At 46.6% G+C, this 24,210-nt stretch overlaps 1 protein-coding gene across 1 annotated transcript in view; it reads right to left on the bottom strand.

The window, feature by feature from the left end:
- Positions 1 to 20,375, bottom strand: part of LOC144607451 (hydroxysteroid 11-beta-dehydrogenase 1-like protein) — a 28,874-nt gene extending 8,499 nt beyond the window's left edge. The window contains exons 1-4 of the mRNA XM_078424315.1: positions 20,294 to 20,375; positions 10,470 to 10,600; positions 9,033 to 9,144; positions 3,506 to 3,597 (exon numbers count right to left, since the gene is read on the bottom strand). Of these exons, the coding sequence (XP_078280441.1) occupies positions 3,506 to 3,597; positions 9,033 to 9,144; positions 10,470 to 10,600; positions 20,294 to 20,375 (417 nt within the window). The remainder of the gene's footprint in view (positions 1 to 3,505; positions 3,598 to 9,032; positions 9,145 to 10,469; positions 10,601 to 20,293) is intronic.
- Positions 20,376 to 24,210: the final 3,835 nt, after the last annotated feature.

The following is a 24,210-nucleotide window of genomic DNA, read 5'->3' on the forward strand; positions in this document are numbered from 1 at the left end:
CGGTGGCGCAGCGGTAGAGTTGCTGCCTTACAACGAATACAGCACTGGAGACCCGGGTTCGATCCCGACCACGGGTGCTGTCTGTGTGGAGTTTGTACGTTCTCCCCGTGACCTGCGTGGGTTTTCTCCGAGATCTTCGGTTTCCTCCCACACTCCAAAGACGTACAGGTTTGTTGGTTAATTGGCAAGGTAAATGTAAAAATTGTCCCTAGTGCGTGTAGGATAGTGTTACGGTGCAGGGATCGCTGGTCGGCACGGACCCGGTGGGCTGAAGGGCCTGTTTCTGCGCTGTGTCTCTACACTTTCAACATGAAACCCATAAAAAAAGGACCATGAGCCTGCTGCTTTTTGGAGCTTGCTTGCCTTTTCAAGTCAGAAGATGGTGAGTTCATGTTACACTTCAACGCCTGAGGGATAACTCAGCTGACAGCCACAGTGTAATACTAAGGGAACATTGGTTGGTCTGAGACACAGCTTAGTAGGAAGTATCATTTGGATGAGACTATAGAATGAGGCCCCATAAACCATAACAGGAGGACAAGCACTCTTTAGTCATAGAATCACAGAGTAGGCCCTTCGGCCCAACTTGCCCACACCGACCAACATGTCCCATCTGCACTAGTTCCACCTAGCCGGAGGGGAAATCTCCCCAATGTCCCGGTCAAAATGTGTCCTCCAACTAACATGTAAACTAGAGATGAATTAGTCAGTGTAACACTGCAGTCTTACTGTGGGGTTGACTATGGATCGCACTCTCACCCTATGCTGAATTCACCAGTAAGCACAATTTTCGACATGTTGGGTTGCTACATTTGTAAAGTCCTTAAAGGACCTATATATTTTCTACTAACTTTCTTTCATTGTAGGGAGTGTGCTGCTGAATTTACACCATAATGTCCCAAAAAATATCAAATAAGATATAATTTATCAATGGCGGCACGGTGGCGCAGCGGTAGAGTTGCTGCCTTACAGCACCAGATTCGATCCTGACTACGGATGCTGTCTGTATGGGGTTTGTACGTTCTCCCCGTGACCGATGTGGGTTTTCTCCAGGTGCTGTGGTTTCCCCCCGCACTCCAAAGACGTACAGGTTTGGAGGCTAATTGGCTTTGGTAAAAATTGTAAATTGTCCCTGGTGTGTGTTGGACAGCGTTAGTGTGCGGGGATCGCTGGTCGGTGCGAACATGGTGGGCTGAAAGGCCTGTTTCCGCCCCGTATCTCCAAATTAAACTAAATTAAATGGAAGTGACCAATGAACCATTTTTCCAAGTCTCCATTTATCCCCTAGCCAACTCAAGGATGTTGTCCAAGGAGCACCTGAGCACATTTCCATTTGGTTAAGCTTTAATGTTTCATTGATGTATCTCGTACAAGACCAGGGCAATGGGCAGGGGTCTTGGCCAATATTTATCCCTCAGTCAAAAAGAAAATCATGATCCAGTCGGTAATATTTAACTAAATGGGAGGAACTGGTGATGCTGGTTTACAACAAAAAAAAGACACAAAGTGCTGGAGTACCTTAACAGCCCAGGAAGCATCCCTGGAGAACGGCTCTGGGGTGGCAAGGTGGTGCAGCGGTAGAGTTGCTGCTTTACAGCGCCAGAGACCCAGGTTCGATCCTGACTATGGGTGCTGTCTGTATGGAGTTTGTACGTTCTCCCCCTGACCGTGTGGGTTTTCTCCAGGTGCTCCGGTTTCTTCCCCCATTCCAAAAATGAACAAGTTTGTAGGTTAATTAGTTTCAGTAAAGATTGTAAATTGATCCTAGTGTGTAAGGCAGTGCTAGTGTACGGGGATCGCCGGTCGATGCAGACTCGGTGGGCCGATGGGCTTGTTTCCATGCTATATGTCTAAACTAAACTAAAGTAAACATGGAGGACATTCTGGGCTGGGATTCTTCTTCAGACAGATAGGGGGGAGAAAGCTGGAGGAGAGGTGGGGGAGGGACAAGGTCAGGCAAGTGATAGGTGGATACAGGTGAGGGAGGTTTAATTGGCAGATAGGTGGACAATGGCCAGCTTTGGGAAGAAGACAAAAGGCTGAGATAGACGATAAGGGGAGAAATGTGAGCAAGTGGAAGGGATGTAGGTGGAAGGGGACGGGGGAAGGTTGCTGTGGGTTAGTTATCTAAAATTGGAGGTCAATATTCATATGGTAGGTAGTAAGCTACCCAAGCAGAATATGTGCTGTTCTTATAGTCTGCATGTGGCCTATTTGTCGGAAGCTTGCTAGGTGAATTGGCTATTAGTTTAAGTTTAGTTTAGAGATACAGTGCAGAAACAGGTCCCCTCAGCCCACCGAGTCCGCACCAACCAGCGATCCCCGCACATTAACACTACCCTACGCACACTAGGAATCATTTTACATTTATAACCAAGCCAATTAACCTACAAACCTGTGCGTCTTTGGAGTGTGGGAGGAAACCGAAGATCTCAGAGAAAACCCACGCAGGTCACTGGGAGAACGTACAAACTCCGTACAGACAGCACCCGTAGTCAGGATCAAACCCGGGTCTCTGGCGCCGTAAGGCAGCAACTTTACCGCTGAGCCTCTTTCTTCATTACAAAGCAGATACACTTTTCTGGCTGCAAAGCACTTATGATGATGTCAAGGTGTGAAAGGTGCTGGAGAGATTGTTGAATGTGGTCAAGTAACTCAATGGGTCAGTCAACATCTCTGGAGAACATGAATAGTTGACGTTTCAGGACACGACACTTCTTCAAACTTTCCATGTTCTCCAGAAATTAAGACTTTAGAGGTACAGCGCAGACAAAGGCCCTTCCAAGTCCGTGCCGACCAGCGGTCACCCCGTACACTAGCACTACCCGACACACTGGGGACAATTTACAACTTTTACCAAAGCCAATTGGCCTACAAACCTGTAGGTCTTTGATGTATGGGAAGAAACCAGAGCACCTGGAGAAATCCCATGTGGTCACAGGGAGCCTGGCCCATAGAGTCACTCCAGCACTTTGTGTCTTTGTTTGTCAAGCAGCATCTGCAGTTCCTTATCTCTAGAGAAACAGTTTCATTCCTTATTCAGAAGGCATGGGAATTTGTCCAGTGGTTGAAGACGTTCAGTGTACATCAGACAAAGGATGGATATAGGTGATGGGATCATGTGTAGGAAGGAACAGCAGATGATAGACACAGGAACAGCAGATGATATACCGAAGATAGACACAAAATGCTGGAGCAATTCAGAATAGGTGAAGTTTCGGGTCAGAACCCTTCTTCAGATTGAAGGGTTCCCGCCCGAAACGTCACCTATTCCTTTTCTCCGGAGATGCTGCCTGACCCGCTGAGTTTACAGCATAGTGTGTCTATCTTCGTTGACAGGACCATGCTCCACGAAAGAGCTGCCTTCTGCAGTTGCCCTGAACTCGTACTCCGGCATCAAGCTTTTTATCTTTGCTCTGTTCACATGTGTACACGGTTGACTTCCATATTCCTGCCAAACTCACTAATGGAAATAAAGTCATTATAAACAGAACCTGAACCTTACTTGCATTAGCCAGCTTGTGAGCTCGGCATTCCCACTCCACATCTGGAAAGGATCATCTCCGATGTGATTCAAAACCAAATAGTTGAGAGACCCTGCGGGAAAGATGGAATGAGTAAAACTTCACGTTATTCTAAGCACTGCCTCACTCAGCCATTTCCTTCCGGATACCAAATACAACACAACGTGCTGGAGTAACTCAGCGGGTCAGGCAGCATCTCTGGACGACATGGATCGGGATCTTTACAGGTTGGGACGACATAAGTGTTACACACACTTCCTGGTCCTTGCGATAGACAATAGACAATAGACAATAGACAATAGACAATAGACAATAGGTGCAGGAGGAGGCCATTCGGCCCTTCGAGCCAGCACCGCCATTCAATGTGATCATGGCTGATCATTCTGAATCAGCACCCCGTTCCTGCCTTCTCCCCATACCCCCTGAGTCCGCTATCCTTAAGAGCTCTATCTAGCTCTCTCTTGAATGCATTCAGAGAATTGGCCTCCACTGCCTTCTGAGGCAGAGAATTCCACAGATTTACAACTCTCTGACTGAAAACATTTTTCCTCATCTCTGTTCTAAATGGCCTACCCCTTATTCTTAAACTGTGGTCCCTGGTTCTGGACTCCCCCAACATTGGGAACATGTTTCCTACCTCTAACGTGTCCAACCTTAAATGTTTCGATAAGATCCCCTCTCATCCTTCTAAATTCCAGTGTATACAAGCTTAGTCGCTCCAGTCTTTCAACATACGACAGTCCCGCCATTCCAGGAATTAACCTAGTAAACCTACACTGCATGCCCTCAACAGCAAGAATATCCTTCCTCAAATTTGGAGACCAAAACTGCACACAGTACTCCAGGTGCGGTCTCACTAGGGCCCTGTACAACTGCAGAAGGACCTCTTTGCTCCTAAACTTAACTCCTCTTGTTATGAAGGCCAACATTCCATTGGCTTTCTTCACTGCCTGCTGTACCTGCATGCTTCCTTTCAGTGACTAATGCACTAGGACACCCAGATCTCGTTGTACATCCCCTTTTCAACTGCATCTGCCATGCATCAGCCCACTCACACAACCTGTCACCCTGCAACCTCATAGCATCTTCCTCACAGTTCACACTACCACCCAGCTTTGTATCATCTGCAAATTTGCTAATGGTACTTTTAATCCCTTCATCCAAATCATTAATGTATATTGTAAATAGCTGCGGTCCCAGTACCGAGCCTTGCGGTACCCCACTAGTCACTGCCTGTCGACCTGGTGCAGATCCAGAGCAAGCAAGATCATGAGGGACCCCTGCCACCCCAGTAACGGACTGTTCCAGATGCTATGATCACGCTGCGAAAACGGAGAGGATGAGACGGAGCTTCTTCCCACAGGCCATCAGGACTGTCAACTTTTATAACCCCAGAGACTAAATTTTTGTCGACACTAATAGTAACTTATTAACTTATTTATATGCTGTAACTGTAATTCTTTTTTGTGCACAACCCGCAGGCATTGCCACTTTCATTTCACTGCACATCGTGTATGTGTATGTGACAAATAAATTTGACTTGACTTGATTCTGAAAGGGACCCATTTATCCCCACTCTGCTTTCTGTCTGTCAACCAATTTTCTACCCATGTCAGTACCCTACCCCCAATACCATGTGCTCTAATTTTGCCCACTAATCTCCTATGTGGGACCTTGTCGAAGGCTTTCTGAAAGTCAAGGTACACCACATCCACCGGCTCTCCCCTGTCAATTTTCCTAGTTACATCCTCAAAAAATTCCAGAAGATTAGTCAAGCATGATTTCCCCTTCGTAAATCCATGCTGACTCGGAACGATCCTGTTACTTGCTAAATTCAAACCTCCACCCTCCATCGAAGATAGAAACAAAATGCTGGAGCAACTCAAGCTTAAAAGTGGGTACCCAAACTCTGCAGATAACAGTGCACGTGTGCATGCATATGTGATTCCCGGAATGGCGGGACTGTCGTATGTTGAAAGACTGGAGCGACTGGTCTTGTATGCACTGAAATTTAGAAGGATGAAAGGGGATCTTATTGAAACGTATAAGATTATTAAGGGATTGGACACGCTAGAGACAGGAAACATGTTCCCAATGTTGGGGGAGTCCAGAACCAGGGGCCACCGTTTAAGAATAAGGGGTAGGCCATTTAGAACGGAGATGAGAAAAAACATTTTCACTCAGAGTTGTAAATCTGTGGAATTCTATGCCTCAGAAGGCAGTGGAGGCCAATTCTCTGGATGCTTTCAAGAGAGAGTAAAATAGAGCTCAATGATAGCTTAGTCAGGGGGTATGGGGAGAGGGCAGGAATGGGGTACTGATTGTGAATGATCAGCCATGATCACATTGAATAGCTGTGCTGGCTCGAAGGGCCGAATGGCCTACTCCTGCACCTATTGTCTAGTGTGTGTGTGTGTGTGTGTGTGTGTGTGTGTGTGTGTGTGTGTGTGTGCATGTGTGTGTGTGTGTGTGTGCATGCGCGTGTGTGTGTGTGTGTGTGTGTGTGTGTGTGTATGCGTGTGTGCATATTCATAAGTTATTAGATTTTTTTTAGATTTAGAGATAGAAGTCACAGGAGCAGAAGTAGGCCATTTGGCCCATCGAGTCTACTCCACCATTCAACCATGGCTGATCTATCTTTCCCTCTCAACTCCATTCTCCTGCCTTCTCCCTGACACTCGTACTAATCAAGAATCTGGCAATCTCCGCTTTAGAAGTGTGTGTCTGTCTGTGTGTGCGCATCATGCACTGGGTGGCCAAGCACGTGCATTCCCATTAAAGGATGTAGAAACATAGAAACATAGAAAATAGGTGCAGGAGTAGGCCATTCGGCCCTTTGTGCCAGCACCGCCATTCAATATGATCATGGCTGATCACCAGAATCAGTGCCCCGTTCCTGCTTTCTCCCCATAGCCCTTGATTCCGTTAGCCCTAAGAGCTATATCTAACTCTCTCTTGAATACATGTGACTGGAAGGGTGAAGTCAATCAGGGTCAGTGCATTGGGGAGAGTTCCCATGGATGATTCTCTGCGATTCTATCATACCGCACTTAAATATTGGGAGAGAAGAACAACAGGGCACCAACATTATTACACTTGTTTAGCTGTCGAGAGCTACCTCTGGGGTTGGGAGACATAGAATTACAAGGATTCACATGAATCACAATGACTACCGCACAGAAGGGAGGCATTTGGGCAGCGGTAGAGTTGCTGCTTTACAGCGCTTTTAACGCCCAAGACCCGGGTTCGATCCCGACTACGGATGTTGTCGGTACGGAGTTTGTGTACATCCTCCCCGTGACCACGTGGGATTTCACCGAGATCTTTGGTTTCCTCCCACACTCCAAAGACGTTGATTGGCTTGGAATAAGTGTAAATTGTCCCAAGTGTGTGTAGGATAGTGTTAATGCGCGGGGATCGCTGTTCGGTGTGGAGTCGGTGGGCCGAAGGGCCTGTTTCTGCATTGTATCTATAAACTAAACCAACCAAAATTTAGCCCTTGACCTTCGACCCCAAACTCTATCACATCCATATTGGGGTTCTATGTAAAAGCAAAATGGCTAATCTCTCTCCACTTCCTACTCACCATTCATTTCTTAACCAGCTATTTTTTTAATGTCATAATTGAATCATTTATTGCATGAGAAACAATGTTCTAACTATCACCTCAGTCACACAATTAGAATTGTTCCACTTACGTCTAAGCCAGCTATAGTATAGATTAGAGATACAGCGCGGAAATAGGCCCTTTGTCCCTCCGAGTCCAATCTAGAAATAGATGGGCTTAGCAACTTGATCTGAAACATTCAGTCAGGCATGTTGTTAAGATTACAATCAATCTGGTTTCGTTTTAGACGATTGCCAGGAAGAGGGTTTGAATCTGCTTGGAAGCAGGCAGGGTTTGGTTGGGCACAAAATGCAAAGTTTAGTTTAGTTTAGTTTAGATACAGCATGGAAACAGGCCATTCGACCCACTGAGCCTGTGCCGACCAGCAATTACCCCGAAACACTAACACTATCCTACACTCACTAGGGACAATTTACAAATTTTACCGGAACCAATTAACCTGTAAATCTGCACATCTTTGGAGTGTCGTAGTAAACTGGCGCACCCGGAGAAAACCCATGTGGTCACAGGGAGAACGTACAAACTCCGTACTGACAGCATCAGCAGTTGTGATCGAACCCGGGTCACTGGCGCTGTAAGGCAGTAACTCTACCACTGCACCACTGTGCCGCCCTCAGAAAGAGCTCTTGCAAGTTCTATCTAATAGTGCCAATATCATTGATCCTCGTCAATAACCCTATAATTAGTTTGTTTTAAACATTATAATGGTTACCTGGTATTACTGTTATTAATTTATTATATTATTGATTATTGTATATTTATTCATGTGTTATTGTGTTAACAGGCCTGTAAGTTGTAGCAAGTAAGAATTTTTGTTCTGTTGCCAATACATATGCATATTATCATATCATGTCATCATATATCTACAGCCGGAAACAGGCCTTTTCGGCCCTCCAAGTCCGTGCCGCCCAGTGATCCCCGCACATTAACACTATCCTACACCCACTAGGGACAATTTTTACATTTACCCAGCCAATTAACCTACATACCTGTACGTCTTTGGAGTGTGGGAGGAAACCGAAGATCTCGGAGAAAACCCACGCAGGTCACGGGGAGAACGTACAAACTCCTTACAGTGCAGCACCCGTAGTCAGGATCGAACCTGCGTCTCCGGCGCTGCATTCGCTGTAAAGCAGCAACTCTACCGCTGCGCTACCGTGCCGCCCGGTATTTGGGGCAGCACAGTGGAGGCACCAGAGACCCGGGTTCCATCCTGACTACGGGTGCTGTCTGTACAGAGTTTGTACGTTCTCCCCGTGACCTTTGTGAGTTTTCTCGGAAATCTTCGGTTTTCCCCCCACATTCCAAAGACGTACAGGTTTGTAGGTTAATTGGCTTGGTAAATGTAAAAATTATCCCTAGTGTGCGTCGGAAAGCGTTAATGTGCGGGGATCGCTGGTCGGCGAAGACTTGGTGGGCCGAAGGGCCTGTTTCCGCACTGTACCTCTAAACTAAACTAAATAATTAAACGCTCTTTACTCTTTTAGTTTAGCTCAGAGATACAGAGCGGTCGGTCCCTTCGTCCCACGAAGTCCACACCGACCAACGGTCACCTTTCTATCCAACACACTAGGGGAAATTTACAAAGGCTATTCAACCTTCAAATCTGGAATGTGGGAGGGAACCGGAGCGCCCTGAGAAAACCCAGGCCCTCACGGGGAGAACGTACAAACTCTGTACTAACAGCACCCGTAGTCAGGATCGTAACCAGGTCGCTGATGCTGTGAGACAGCAGCTTTACCGATGAACCATTGTGCGCCTCTGGACTTTTGATTTAACAATTTTGACAATTAGCTTTGAACCTTGTGCCCTTTTGCCTTTCAGCAATCTGCCGCAGAAAAGAAATATTACTTCCGCACTGATTACAATTAAACATTAACCTAGTTTTTCCAGAGCGAATTGCACCACTTGATTTCCACTCTTTGGATCAGACATGTCGGCGGAGATGGAGTAGACTTTACGAGCACCAAGTTGCAAACACTTCTCCTCCACCTTTCAAAACAAAATGGTTGAAAATTTAGGTTAATGGAGTAACGGTGGGCTCACAACTAAAACCAACACAGAAAGCAGCAGTGTGGCTCCACTTCCCAATGATTGTAGCAGCTGGGTTTACTTTGGTTTAGAGATACAGGATAGAAACAGGCCCTTTGGCCCATCGAGTCCGCATCGACCATCGATCACACACAAAATCCTTTTCATACACGGGACCAAAAGGCGATACCTCCAACGAGTGGACTCTCACTGCCACACTGAAACAGCAACAGGATCCTACGACGCATCGACCCCAAATGTCACCGTACTTTGTTTTCCAGAGATGCCGCTGAGTTACTATACTCCAGCATTCCAGCTCCCAGGGGCGGCAGAACTCCGGGCGTGTGTGTATGTGTGTGTGTGTGTGTGTATGTGTGTATGTGTGTATGTGTGTATGTGTGTATGTGTGTATGTGTGTATGTGTGTGTGTGTGTGTGTGTGTGTGTGTGTGTGTGTGTGTGTGTGTGTGTGTGTGTGTGTGTATGTATGTGTGTGTGTGTATATGCATGTGTGCATGTGTGTGCATGTGCATTTGTGTGCGTGTGTGCGCGTGTGCGTGTGTTGAGACACTCCCAGTCCACACTCAGCCATGTCAAAGTGCAGAGAGACCAGATCCCAGAGGAAGATTCCACCAGGGGTTGGCATGGGAAAAAAACAAATGCAAAACAACAGCAAATCCACCCTGGAGTGATTTCTCATCTGCATGACACTGACGATATAAAGCTTACACTGAGCGTGTGATAATGAAAGGCATGGAACTGGTTTTGCAGTGAAGAGGCTGGGAAACTGAAAAAGCAAGTTTGAGCTGCTGTGGTCTATCTGTCTCAGATTAGTATCACTAAATAGACTATATTGTCACATCAGCACATTGTACCCAGCCTCTGGTTTAGCTTTGGAAGGAACTGCAGATGTTGATTTAAACCGAAGATAGACACAAAAAGCTGGAGTAACTCAGCTGGTCAAATAGCATCCCTGGAGAAAAGGAATAGGTGACGTTTCAGGTCGAGATCCTTCCTCAGACTGAGAGTCGGGGACAGGGAAATGAGAGATGTAGACGGTGATAGAGAAATATCCTGCATATCTTTCATTCATTTGTTCTATATCTCTCCATAGGAGGGGGGAGCGGGGGGAGGGGGGAGGGGGGGATGAGGGGAGGAGGGGGATGAGGGGATGAGGGGAGGAGGGGGGGAGGGGGGAGGGGGTGAGGTGGGGTGCTGCACCAATGCAGGAGAGGTTTGGGCACAACGGGTCCACTTGGCCTAGTTATTTATTATTTACTTCCTTACTTGTTTCAGTAGAGTTTTATTCCGTGCAGTTATCACAAGTTCACTGCCGAATCTGGCGTAATGGTATGCCATCTGTTCACCAATTCCTTTACTAGCTCCAGTCAACAGGACATGGGCTCCAGCGAGTATCTCTGTTCAAAAAATAAATCAGAAAAATTCGAAAGTCATGAATCAATTTGTTTTCAAATACTTCACAGAACATTTGTACCAGCATCTGCAGTTATTTTCTTATATCATTAAGAGCTCTATCTAATTCTTGAAAGCATCCAGAGAATTGACCTCCACTGCCTTCTGAGGCAGAGAATTCCACAGATTCACAACTCTCTGAGTGAAAAAGTTTTTCCTCATCTCCGTTCTAAATGGGCTACCCTTTATTCTTAAACTGTGGCCCCTGGTTCTGGACTCCCCCAACATCGGGAACATGTTTCTTGCCTCTAGCGTGTCCAATCCCTTAATAATCTTAAATGTTTCAGTAAGATCCCCTCTCATCCTTCTAAAACCTTGTGTCTATCTGAAAATCTCTTAAACGCCACTCTGGCATCTGCCTCCATCAACACCACTGGCAGCACGCTCCCGGCTCCCGGCACCCACCACCCTGTGTAAAAAAGCTTGTGTAAGTGTGCTGGTCGGCACGGACTCGGTGGGCCAAAGGGCTGCATCTCTCAACTAAACTAAACTAAACTGCATTCAATACTCCAAATGCAACCCAACCAATGCCCAACAAACCTGAATCATGGCTTCCTGACTTTTATACTCAATGCACTGACCAATTAAGACAGGCGTACCACTCTATCTACTTGTTTTGCTACTTTCAAGGAGTTATGGCTTTAGACCCCAAGATCCCTCTGTACATCAATGCTATTACGGGTCTTACCATTAATTGTAAATGCCTATGAAAATGAGTATTCTCCACACTGATGTCACTGACTGATCTCACTCTCCTCCATATTCTTCTCCTTGGTAAAAAACAGTACTCGCCTAGTACCTATCCTACTGAGCCCAAGCACGTTCCCTCCATTATTCTTGAGTCCCCTCTTTTATTCTTGAACTCCCTCCTTTACCCTTCAGTTGAGGAAATGATCAAGTTACATGTTCTGCATCGTGTTCCTTTCTTTCATTCCTGAGCATTCACAAGCCTACAGAACATAATGTGTGCACAGAATCAGCATAATCCGGTAAACAGAGTCAACTGTTGTCAATAATTGGCAGAGGTTCAATAGTCAAGTCTAAGAACATTAGACTGCGGGGCGGCACGGTGGCACAGCGGGAGAGTTGTTGCCTTACAGTGCCTACACCTCCTCGCACCCTGCCTCTTGCAAGGACACCATCCTGTGCTCTCAATTTTGTCTCCGCCCGAGGTTCTGCTGTCCCAGGTTCTAATCCACACCAAGTCCCATCCCTGTTCTTGCCGACTGACATCGGTCCCATCTGTAGCAACATCTCATGTTTTTAAATCGGAATCAGGGGATATGGGGGAAAAAGCAGGAATGGGGTACTGATTTTGGATGATCAGCCATGATCATATTGAATGGCGGTGCTGGCTCGAAGGGCCGAATGGCCTACTCCTGAACCTATTTTGTATGTTTCTTTGAATCCATGACTCAAAGCTCTCCAAAGCCCCATCTCTTTCCACCTCCGTAATTGCCTCCAACCCCAATCCTCTTGAGATCTCCGAGCTCTGGTAACTCTTCATATGTTCGTAAGACATAGGAACAGAATTTGGCCATTTAGCCCATCAAGGCTGCTCCACCATTCAACTATTGCTGATTTATCGTTCCCTCTCAACTCCATTCTCCTGCCATCTCCCCATAATCCCGGATATCCTGACTGATCAAGAATCTGCCAATCTCTGCTGTATCGAGGTACAGTGAGGAGCTTTTGGTGCCTGCTATCCAGTCAGCGGAAAGACTACATGATTACAATCAAGCCGTCCACAGTATACAGATACAGGATAAAGGGAATGACGTATGGTGCAAGAGAAAGTCCAGTAAAGATTAAAGATAATCCAAGGGTCTCCAATGAGATAGATGGTAGCTAAGGACAGCAATCTAGATGGTGATAGGATGGTTCAGTTACCTGATAACAGCTGGGAAGAAACTGTCCCTGAATCTGGAGATCTACTTTCACACTTCTGTCCTTCTTGCCCAAAGGAGAGGGGAGACTTGTCCTTGATTATGCTGGTGGCCTTGCCGAGGCAGCATGATATGGAGGAGTCAATGGGAGGGAGGTTGGTTTGTGTGATGGTCTGGGCTGCGTCCACAACTCTCTGCAATGTCTTGTGGTCCTGGATGGAGCCGTTCCCAAATCATGCTGTGATGCATCCCGATAAAATGCTTTTGACGGCACATCTGCAGAAGTTGGTGAGGGCTGTTGGGGACATGTCGAACTTCCTAAGCCTTGTAAGGAAGTAGAGGTGTTGGTGTGCTTTCTTGCTATTGGTTCGCTGTGGCCAGTCCAGGACAAGTTGTTGGTGATATTTACTCCTGGGAACTTGAAGTTTTCAACCATCTCTACTTCGGCACGGTCCATGCAAACTGGGGTGTGTGTACCGCTACACTTCCTGGAGTCGGTCACTATCTCCTTTGTCTGGCTGACATTCAGAGAAAGGTTGGTGTCTTGACACCAGGACACGGGGTTCTCAATCTCCTCCCTGTACTCCGTCTCATCATCATTTGATATCCGGCCCGCTACGGAGGTGTCGTCCGCGAATTTGTAAATTGAGTTGGATTTGTACTTGGCTGCACAGTCGTGGGTGTATAAGGAGTAAAGGAGGTTGGCTGAGAACGCATCCTCGCGGAGCACCAGTGTCGAGTATTATTGCGGAGGGTGCTTTGTCATCTCTCCTCACTGATTGGGGTCTGTTGGTCGGGAAGTCGAGGATCCAGTTGCAGAGATGAGTGCCGACTCCAAGTTCCACGTGTTTTGAGATGAGCTTGGTATTGAAAGCAGGGCTGTGGTCCATGAATAGAAGTCTGATGTAGGTGTCTCCCATTTCCAGGTGTTCCCGGGATGAGTACAGGGCCAGGAAGATGGCATCAGCCATGGACCTCTACACAAACTGCAGTGGATCAAGCTGGATTTAATGCGTTCCATGACCAGCCTCTCAAAGCACTTCATGATGGTGGATGTCAAGACCACTGGACGGTAGTCAGTAAGGCTGGAGATCTTGTTGTTCTTTGATGCAGGGATGATAGTGCTCTGCTTGAAGCAGTTGGACACCTCAGAATGGAGTAGGGAGAGATTAAAGATGTTGGTGTAGACTCCCACTAATCTGTCCATGCAGTTCCTAAATACATGGCCAGGCACTCGGTCCCGGCCAGTTGCTTTCTGCGGGCGGGTTCACCCTCAGGAAGACAGATCTACTATCTAGGATCGCAATTTTATTCTTTGTAAGCTACCCAATTGTACAGCTTTGCATGAAAAGGGTTCAGAATAGGGAACAGCGTGCCTAGTGGGTGCAATTCCAGAATCACAAATGCAACCACGCCCACACTGACAATAATGACAAGACACGGTGAATGGGATACACATTTCCAGCGCTGGGGAATTCCATGTGGAGAATATCCAGCTTTCAATGTAATGCATTTTACAGGAGTTGAGATTGTGGGATGTGCACTGTTACTTGGTTGTGGATGAACTGAATCCTCCTCGAATTTCGGAACAGACAAATTCAGGGCTTAGCGGCACGGTGGCGCAGCGGTAGAGTTGCCGCCTTACAGCGAATGCAGCGGCGGAGACTCAGGTTCGGTCCTGACTACGGGCGCCGTCTGTACGGAGTTTGTACGTTCACCCCGTGACCTGCGTGGGTTTTCTCCGAGATCTTCGGTTTCCTCCCACACTCCAAAGATGTACAGGTATGTAGGTTAATTGGCTGGGCAAATGTAAAAACAAAACTGTCCCTAGTGGGTGTAGGATAGTGTTAGTGTGCGGGGATCGCTGGGCGGTGCGGACCCGGTGGGCCGAAGGGCCTGTTTCTGCGCTGTATCACTAAATCTAAAAAAAATCTAAATCAAACGTGCCCTACCTTTCATTAAGATTATGGCTGGTCTGCACAGTAACCTGAAACCCACATTCCTGTCTAGCTGCAGTAATGCTTTCCCCTCCTGTTCTCCAAGTGTCTGCCTTAAAAATATTCAAAGTTCTCGCTGCCGTCAAAATTTCAGAAAGAGATTTCCAGAGACCTCCCCACGGCCCCACAGAAACAAAATCACCTCATTCTCGATCTTAAATTTGACAACCCCTTTCTTGTAAAAGGCAATCCCACTTCTAGATTCTTCCACAAAAGGAAACACCCACTCCCCATCCACCCTCAGCATGTACCGAGGCACAGTGAAAAGCTTTTGTTGCATGCTAACCAGTCGGTGGGAAAGACTGTACATGATTACAATCGAGTCATTCACAATATACATGGACAGGATAAAGGCAATGACGTTTAGTGCAAGATAAAGTCAAGTCCGATTAAAGATAGTCCAAGGGACTCCAGTGAGGTAGATAGTAGCTCAGGACTGCAATCTAATTGTTGACATGATGATTCAGTTGCCTGACAATAGCTGGGAAGAAACTGTCCCTGAATCCGGAGGTGTGCATTTTCACGCTTTTGTACCTCTTGCCTGAAGGGAGAGGAGAGAAGAGGGAGTGACTTCACCTCATAGGACGGGGTGAAAATATTCACCCCAACACTATTCATTAATGAAAACATTTTACTATTTTTATTATTTAAAACATATATACGAGGTGCTAGAGTAACTCATTGGATCGGGCAGCATCTCTGGAGAACATGGATAGGGTGGGGGACCCTGAGACTTAGAGATATAGAGCAGAAACAGGCCCTTTGGCCCCACGAGTCCACACTGACCAGCGAACACCCCGGGCACTATTCTACACACTAGGGGCAAACAGACAATTAACCAACAAACCTGCACGTCTTTGGGGTGTGGGAGGAAACCGGAGCGCCCGGAGAAAACCCACATGGTCACAGGAAGAACGTACAAACTCCGTACAGAGAGCACCCATAGTGAGGATCGGACCTGGGTCTCTGGCGCTGTGAGGCAGCAGCTCTACGACTGAGTCATTGTGCTGCCCCTGTACTAGCTTGAAAAATGTATCAGAGAATTTGCGTCAGGTTGAATTTCCACGGCTCAAGTCATTCCTGACGTACTTGCTCTGTATCTGTCCAGCTTTAATTTTAATTTTTCGTTTTTTATTAATTAATTTATAGCCCCCTTTTTCCCCCATTTCTATATTGTGTCCAGTCTTCCAAATCGCCACCATCATTGTGCAAATAGATGCTTTCTCCGTCAGTGTAATCCCATATTTAACAGGTCTTGACAGAAAGTGTTTCCAATCGTTATCATCGCAGGTAGCGGAATGGAAAAACTGCACAAAAGACACACTGGAGCGTTTGTGCCCCATTCTAATCCAGAAACCATGTGCGGATCGTCCATCTTACATGATTCCTTCCACATGATGTAAAGTAACACCGGATGCGGCAAAATCCAATGGGTTGAACAACACGCTGCCTGTAATGCTCAGGACTTGCTCCAGACCCAGCAGTCACCTCGAGTCAAGCTCTTCTAGTCGAGTTACAATATTGGCAGCCACCCAGCAGTATGGAAAGTTGCCCAGAAATATTCTACTCAGAAATAGCAGGACAAATTCATTGCAGTCAGTCATTCCCCGCCAGTCTATTCTGAATTATCTACAAAAGTGTTATAAAGTGGCACGTATCCATGAAGTAAAACCACAATGCAGGAGAAGATAGACACAAAGTGTTGGAGTAACTCAGCGGGTGGGGCAGCATCTCCGGAGAAAAGAGATGGGTGGCGTTTCAGGTCGGGACCCTTCTACGGACTGAGAGCAGAGGGGAGGGAACTAGAGGTAAAAAAAGACCAGAACCAAGCAATAGATGACCAGGGAAGGGTGGAGCCCATCATGGTCCACGGTTGGCTGGAGTAGAGGTGATGACAAGAGGATACAAGAATGCGAACAGTGGAACTAGTGAGATTACAACGGTGGGGGAGGAGGGAATGCAGGGGTTACTTGTGATTAGAGGAATCAACGTTCTCACTGCTGGGTTGTAAATTGATTTCTCTAATTTCAAGTAACCCTTGCATTCCCGTCCTCCTCCCTCCCCCACCCTAAACCTCCACTATTTGCATCCTTGTATCCCTTCGTATTCACCTCTTCCCCAGCCAACATTACTTGGCCATCTCTTGCCGGCCCTGCTTTGTTCTGACCTTTTCCTACCTCCAGTTCCCTTCCCCCTACTTTCAGTCTGAGGAAGGGTCCTGACCCGAAATGTCACCCATCCATTCCCTCCAGAGATGCTGCCTGACACGCTGAGTCACTCCAGCACTTTGTATAAACCAGCATCTGCAGTTCCTTCCTACACAATGTAGGAGAAACCATCTTTTAGTTTAGTTTAGAGATACAGTGGGGAAACAGGCCCTTTGGCCCACCGAGTCCATGCCAACCAGCAATCTGCGATCCCCGCACACCAATACTATCCTACACACACTAGGGACAATTAACATGTATACAATTATACCAAGCTAATTAGCCAATGAACTTGTACGTCTTTGGAATGTGGGAGGAAACCGAAGACCCCAGAGAAAACACACGGGGAGGACGTACAAACTCCGTACAGACAAGCACCCGTAGTCAGGATCAGACCCAGGTCTGTGGCTCTGTGAAGCAGCAACTCTACCGCTGCGCCACCGTGCTGCTCTTGAATATGCCACTTAATAGCCCCAAGGGACTTTGTCATTGCTAATGTCTGTGCACTCAATGCAGGCTCCGAAGCTGATGTGCAGGAAAGCTTGGGACAAACTTGTCGGTGCCTGTGTAAATGTTGACATTGTACAAAGAAAGCATTAAATATTAATTTATGCTCCTTCCTGCAGGTTACACAGATGACAAGAGCTAGCTAGACTTGCTTTTAGAATTAGAGTATAAAAGAGTGCAGCACAGCCAAACACCATGTGTTCAAACACCATGCCAGGTTAAACTGATCTCATCTGCCTGTACTTCATCCATATCCCTCCATCCCTTATCCCGTTGACTGCATCGGTGCTACGTCCTGCACCCGTGCAGAACTCACTGAACTATTAACTTCCATCCTGCACTCAAATTCACTTGTACCATCTCCAACATTTCCCTACCGTTTCTTGATTTCACCATCTCCATCACAGGAGACAGCCTATCAACTGACATCTATTATAAACAATAGACAATAGGTGCAGGAGGACGCCATTCGGCCCTTCGAGCCAGCACCGCCATTCAATGTGATCATGGCAGATCATTCTCAATCAGTACCCCGTTCCTGCCTTCTCCCCATACCCCCTGACTCCGCTATCCTTAAGAGCTCTATCTAGACTCCACTATCCTTAAGAGCTCTATCTAGAGTCCGCTATTCTTAAGAGCTCTATCCTTAAGAAACCCACTGACTCCCACAGCTATCTAGACTACACTTCTTCCTACCCTGCTTCCTGTAAAGACTCTATCCCCTACTCTCAATTCCTGTCTACGCTGCATCTGCGCCCAAGATGAGATGTTCCATACCAGGTCATCGGAGATGTCCTCATTCTTTAGAGAATGGGGGTTCCCCTCTTCCATTATGGGGGAGTCCCCCACTAGGGTCACCTCAATATCCCGCAGCTCCACCCTTCCTCCCGCTTCCCCCAGTCCCAACAGGGGCAGAGTCCTCACCTTCCACCCCATCAGCCGTCGCATACAGCACATTATCCTCCAACATTTTCACCACCTCCAACAGGATCCCACCACAGGCCACATCTTCCCATCTCCACCCTTTTCCGCTTTCTGCAGAGACCGTTCCCTCTGCAACTCCCTGGTCAACTCGTCCCTTCCCTCCCAAACCACCCCCTCCCCAGGTACCTTCCCCTGCAACCGCAGGAGATGCAACACCTGTCCCTATACCACCCCCCTCGACTCCGTCAAAGGACCCCAACAGCCTTTCCAGGTGAGGCAGAGGTCCACTTGCACCTCCTCCAACCTCATCTACTGTATTATAAGAAAATAACTGCAGATGCTGGTTCAAATCGAAGGTATTTATTCACAAAATGCTGGAGTAACTCAGCAGGTCAGGCAGCATCTCGGGAGAGAAGGAATGGGTGACGTTTCGGGTCGAGACCCTTCTTCAGACTGATGTCAGGGGGGCGGGACAAAGGAAGGATATAGGTGGAGACAGGAAGATAGAGGGAGAACTGGGAAGGAGGAGGGGAAGGGAGGGACAGAGGAGCTATCTAAACCATCTACTGTATCCAGGTGTGGACTCCTATATATCGGTGAGACCAAGCACAGGCTTGGTGATCATCTCACTGAACACCTCTGCTCAGTCCACCTGAACCTACCTGATCTCCTGGTTGCTGGACACGTTAACTCCCCCTCCCATTCCCACACTGACCTTTCTGTCCTGAGCCTCCTCCCTCGCTAGAGTGAGGCCCAGCAGCAGCGCATCTGTAGGAACAGCACCTCATATTTCGCTTGGGCACCTTACACCCCAACACTATGAACATTGACTTCTCTAACTTCAAGTAACCCTTGCTTTCCCTCTGTCTCCATCCCCTCCCCTGCCCAGTTCTCCCACCAGTCTTACTGTCTCCGACTACATTTTATCTCTATTTGCTTTGTAGTTACCTTCTCCCAGTTAACAATGAACTATTCACCATTTTCCTTGATCTGCATTCCCCTTGCCCTGTTTTCACACTTCGTTATCTATCTATCTCCCTCTCTCCCTCCCCTCCCTCCCCCTGACGCCAGTCTGAAGAAGGGTCTCGACCCCAAACGCCACCCCTTCATGGGACAACTAGAGTGGGGTAGGGGCGGAGAGGTGAATGTTCACACCGCTGGGATGGATGTCAGCTGCCCGAGCGAAATATGAGATGCTGCCCCTCCACTATGCGTGTGGCCTCGTGTGTGAAACAAAACACCTTGTTATTCCATCCTGTGTGCTAATCTGCAAGGCTCTTAAACACAGCCCCTTGGCAGTGTTCCAGGCCATCCTTGCTTTCCCTCTCTCACTCTCTCTGACCCTCCCCCACCACAGTTGTCCTGTCACTGTTCCAATACCCCAGTTCCACTGGTGGCATCCATATATCCCTTCGTTATCACTTCTCCCACAGCCAACAATGGACCATTGTGGGCACCACCTTTCCTTGCTCGTCGGTGCCGGCACTGATTTGTTCTGAACCTTTTCACACCTCGAGTCCCTCCCCCCCCCGAATCTCAGTCTGAAGGAGGCTCTCGACCCAAAAGGTCACCCAGTTCCTTCTCTCCCGAGATGCTGCCTGACCCGCTGAGACAGTGTGTGACTCCAGCATTATGTGTCGATCTTTGGTATAATCCTTCTCCACCACCGGATAACCAAAACCCTGACAAGCACTGATTGTGCATCGACTGCAGAGTCCTCAAGTTAACACTTCCACGTTATCTTGTTCAGGTAAATTACATAAGTGCAATAAATGGCAGTTGTTGGAACTTGCACTCGACCTTGTTACATCATCATCATCATCCAAAAAGACACGAGTGTTCTGAGATTTCAGTAAACTTCAATAAATGGAAGTAAATCTATTGATAAAAATGCTTCTTATCAGGCTATGTACATTCATGGGAAGCCAATAAAAGGCTGAATTAAAATTATTTTACTAACTAACAAGCAAACCAGTGATGTGAGATCACACAGGCGTGTTTTCCCAGGAAGAAACCTGATGGAAGTAAGTAGCATAATTCACTGAGTTCCTCCTGATTTCTTTACGAGCTAACGTTTTAAGAGCAAAGGTGTTTTAAACAATGTTAAAAGTCCTTACCAGAGTCAAACGTATCTCTCCATAACACTGCTAAAATGCCAACAGAGATTGCTAAAAGGACGATCTTTGTTAATCTTGCCATTTTCACGTCTTCGCAAAATTGTTGTCAAGCATTCAAATGCTGCAAATGTTAAACCTCCAGAGGAGGCAGATAGGCGCAGGGAATTGGTTGGAAATAAAGCGCACACACACCCTTGCCTGCAGCATGTAATTTGACCCGACCTTTTTCGTGCCCGCTTCCGGGGATGTGGGAGAGAGATGCTGGGAATATGTATTTATCAGGCAGCTCGGTGAGTCTTTGAAATGAGCGGCTAACTAAGCCTTATCGATAAGACTTATCGTAAATGCCATTCAAAGCCACAACTTTTATTTTCAAACTATCGTCAACACAGCCAGGTGCATTTTATCAATGTTGTATTACCAAACAAAATTTGGAGAACTGTGGAAACCTTGTAAGATTGGAGAACGCACGGCAACGATGGGGAGGGGCAGCATCATGGAAAGATTTAAGTCATTCTGTAGTATTTGAAAATGCAACTCTCAGTGGTTGCATTTCAACAGTCCTTGTTCGACCCGTGCCCAAGCACCGTTCCCCATCTCTTTCTCTGCTACATGGACAACTGCATTGGTGCTGCCCATTGCACCTGTGCAGTTAGTTCTCTCTGTTTTCATCAATTTTACTATAAACTATTAACTACCACCCAGCTCTCAAATCCACAGATTATCTTGTTCACCTCTCTCCCAGTTCTCGATCTCCCTGTCTCCATCACAAGGGACTGACTATAATATATTCCTTTATTCGTCCCACACTGGGACAATTTACTATTGATAAGGTCATAAGATCATAAGGTCATAAGATCATAAGATCAACAGCCTCCTCTATGGCACACCCTCAAAAATCATCAGTAAACTTCAATACATTCAAAACTCCGCTGCCCGTCTACTCACCCACACCCCGATCCGTGACCATATCACCCCCGACCTTTACAAACTCCACTGGCTCCCCATCCCCCAGAGAATCTAGTACAAAATCCTCCTCATGACCTACAAAGCCCTCCATAACCTGGCCCCATCCTACCTGACTGACCTCCTCCACAGGCACACTCCCACCTGCACCCTCCGCTTTACTGCTTCCAATCTCCTATCCCCCCCCCCCATCCGGACCAAACTCAGATCCTGGGGGGACAGGGCTTTCTCCATCGCTGCTCCCACCCTATGGAACTCACTACCCCAAACCGTCAGAGACTCCTCCTCACTCACCACATTCAAAACATCACTGAAGTCTCACCTGTTCAGTACTGCCTTCAACCACTGAAGGTCACCTCACCTTCTGTCTCCTTTCTCTGTTCGTTTACTTATTTATCTATTTATTCACTTCCCTATGTTCTTTAAATCCCTGTAAAGCGTCTTTGAGTGTATGAAAAGCGCTATATAAATGTAATACATTATTATTATTATTATTATTATTATTATTATTATTATTATTATTATTATTATAAGTGATAGGAGCAGAATTAGTCTATTCGGACCATCAAGTCTACTCCGCCATTCAGTCGTGGCTTAACTATCTCTTCCCATTCTCCTGCCTTCTCCCCATAACCTCTGACACCCATACTAATCAAGAATCTATCTCTGCCTTAAATATATCCACTGACTTTACCTCCACAGCCTTCTGTGGCAAAGAATTCCACAGATTCATCACGCTCTGACTAAAGAAATTTATCTTCATCTCCTTCCTAAAAGAATGTCCTTTAATTCTGAGGCTGTGACCTCTAGTCCTAGACTCTCCCACTGGTGGAAACATCCTCTCCACATCCACTCTATCCAAGCCTTTCAATATCCTATACATTTCAGTGAGGTCTCGCCTCCTTTTAAACTCCAGCGAGTACAGGCCCAGTGCTGCCAAACGCTCATCATATGTTAACCTACTAATTCCTGGGATCATTCTTGTAAACCTCCTCTGGACCCTCTCCAGAGCCAGCACATCCTTCCTCAGATATGGTGCCCAAAATTGCTTACAATATTCCAAATGCGGCCTGTTTCTGTAGACAAGCCATCTCAAAATAAATGCTTGCATTGCATTTGCTTTCTTTACTACTGATCCGATTTGCGGATTAACTTTTTGTGAATCCTGCATCAGCACTCCAAAGTCCCTTTACTCCTCCGATTTCTGGATTCTCTCCCCATTTAGAAAATAATCTACGTCTTTATTCCTACTACCAAAATGCATGACTCCACACTTTGCTACATTATATTCCATCTGCCACTTCGCTGCCCACTCTCCCAACTTGTCCAAGTCCTTCGGCAGAGTCCCTGCTTTCTCCACACTACCTGTCCCTCCACCTATTTTCATATCATCTGTACACTTGGCCACAAAGCCGTCAATCCCCTCATCCAATTAATTAATATACAATGTGAAAAGTAGCGGCCCCAGCACTGAGCCCTGCAGGACCCTGCTAGTCACTGGCAGCCAACCGAAAAAGCCCCCTTTATTGCCACTCTTTGTCTTTTACCATCCAGCCAACCTGATATCTATGCTGGGATCTGCCCTTCGATACCGTGGGCTCTCATCTTCTTTCGCAGCCTCCCGTGTGGCACCTTCTCAAAGATTTTCTGAAAATCTAGGTAAACAACATTTACTGACTCACCTTTGTCGGTCCTGCTATTTATTTCTTCAAAGAATTCCAGCAAATTTGTCAGGCAAGACCTCCCATTCACAGGGCCATGCAGACTTTGGCCTATTTTATCGCAAACTTCCAAGTACTCCGTAACCTCATTCTTTATAACGGACTCTAAAATCTGACCAACCACCGAAGTCAGACTACCTGGCCTATTGTAGTTCCCACTATTCTGCTTTGCTCCCTTCTTGTGCAGCGCGGTAATATTGGCAATTTTCTAATAATCTGGAACCACTCCTGACTCTCTTGATTCTTGAAATGCCAATCAATTGAAATTCTATCAATGCCTCCACAATCTCGAAAGCCACCTCTTTCAGAACCCTAGAGTGTAGTCCATCTGGTCCAGGTGACATATCTACCTTCATCCATTTCAGCTCCCCAGTAATAGCTATCCCACTAACTTTCACTCCCTGACTCTCTTGAATTTCAGACACATTGTTGGTGTCTTCCACTGTGAACACTGAGGCAAAAAAAAGTTATTCACCTCCTTTGCCATTTCTTTATTCCCCATTATTACTTCTTTTCCAGTGGTCCAACTGTGAATTGTGGGAAGAACCGAGCTGGTCTTCCATTTTGTATTTCGTCATGGGCAGCACTTCACTCTGCGGGAATCGAACTTTACTCCAGTGAATGGCTAAACAGGCCTAGTGCAGGTGGCCCATAGAGTTAAGAAAACAAGTTCGCTAAACGCAAAGAAGAGCTTGTGAATTCAAGGCCACACCGAGACACCCTAATCTTCCTACATAAATAAAGAAGCCTGTTTCTCAGTGGAAAGTTACTGAATGCTGGATCACAATAGTTAATCCTGTAAACAAGTGTACGTGACCAACCTTGCTATTATGCTATCAAAAATGATATAAAAATACTGCATGCTTTGAATCGTGAGGACAGTCTCTTGCTTGACTGTTCTTGTCTGACAAGTTATTGCTAATGAAGTAGCTAGTTTGATAGTCACTCAGGTCTCGTGAAAAATTTCCAACACGACGTCCACTCTTGCCTCTTTATATAACTGAAGAAACTTTTGCAATCCTCTTTGCTGACCTTTGTATTTCATCTTTTCTCCCCATTTTGCCCTTCCCACTAATCTTTGCTATGTTATATGCCTTCTGTTTTAATTTTATAGTCCTTGACTTTTCTTGTCATCCACATCTTTCTTCCCCTAGAATCTTTCTTCCTCTTTGGAATGAAAAGGTCCTACATCTTCCGAATTATTCCCAGAAATTCCTGCCATTGCTGTTC

Source organism: Rhinoraja longicauda, chromosome 28 (genome assembly GCF_053455715.1).
Source record: "Rhinoraja longicauda isolate Sanriku21f chromosome 28, sRhiLon1.1, whole genome shotgun sequence".
In the NCBI taxonomy this organism is placed as follows: Eukaryota; Metazoa; Chordata; class Chondrichthyes; order Rajiformes; family Arhynchobatidae; genus Rhinoraja; species Rhinoraja longicauda.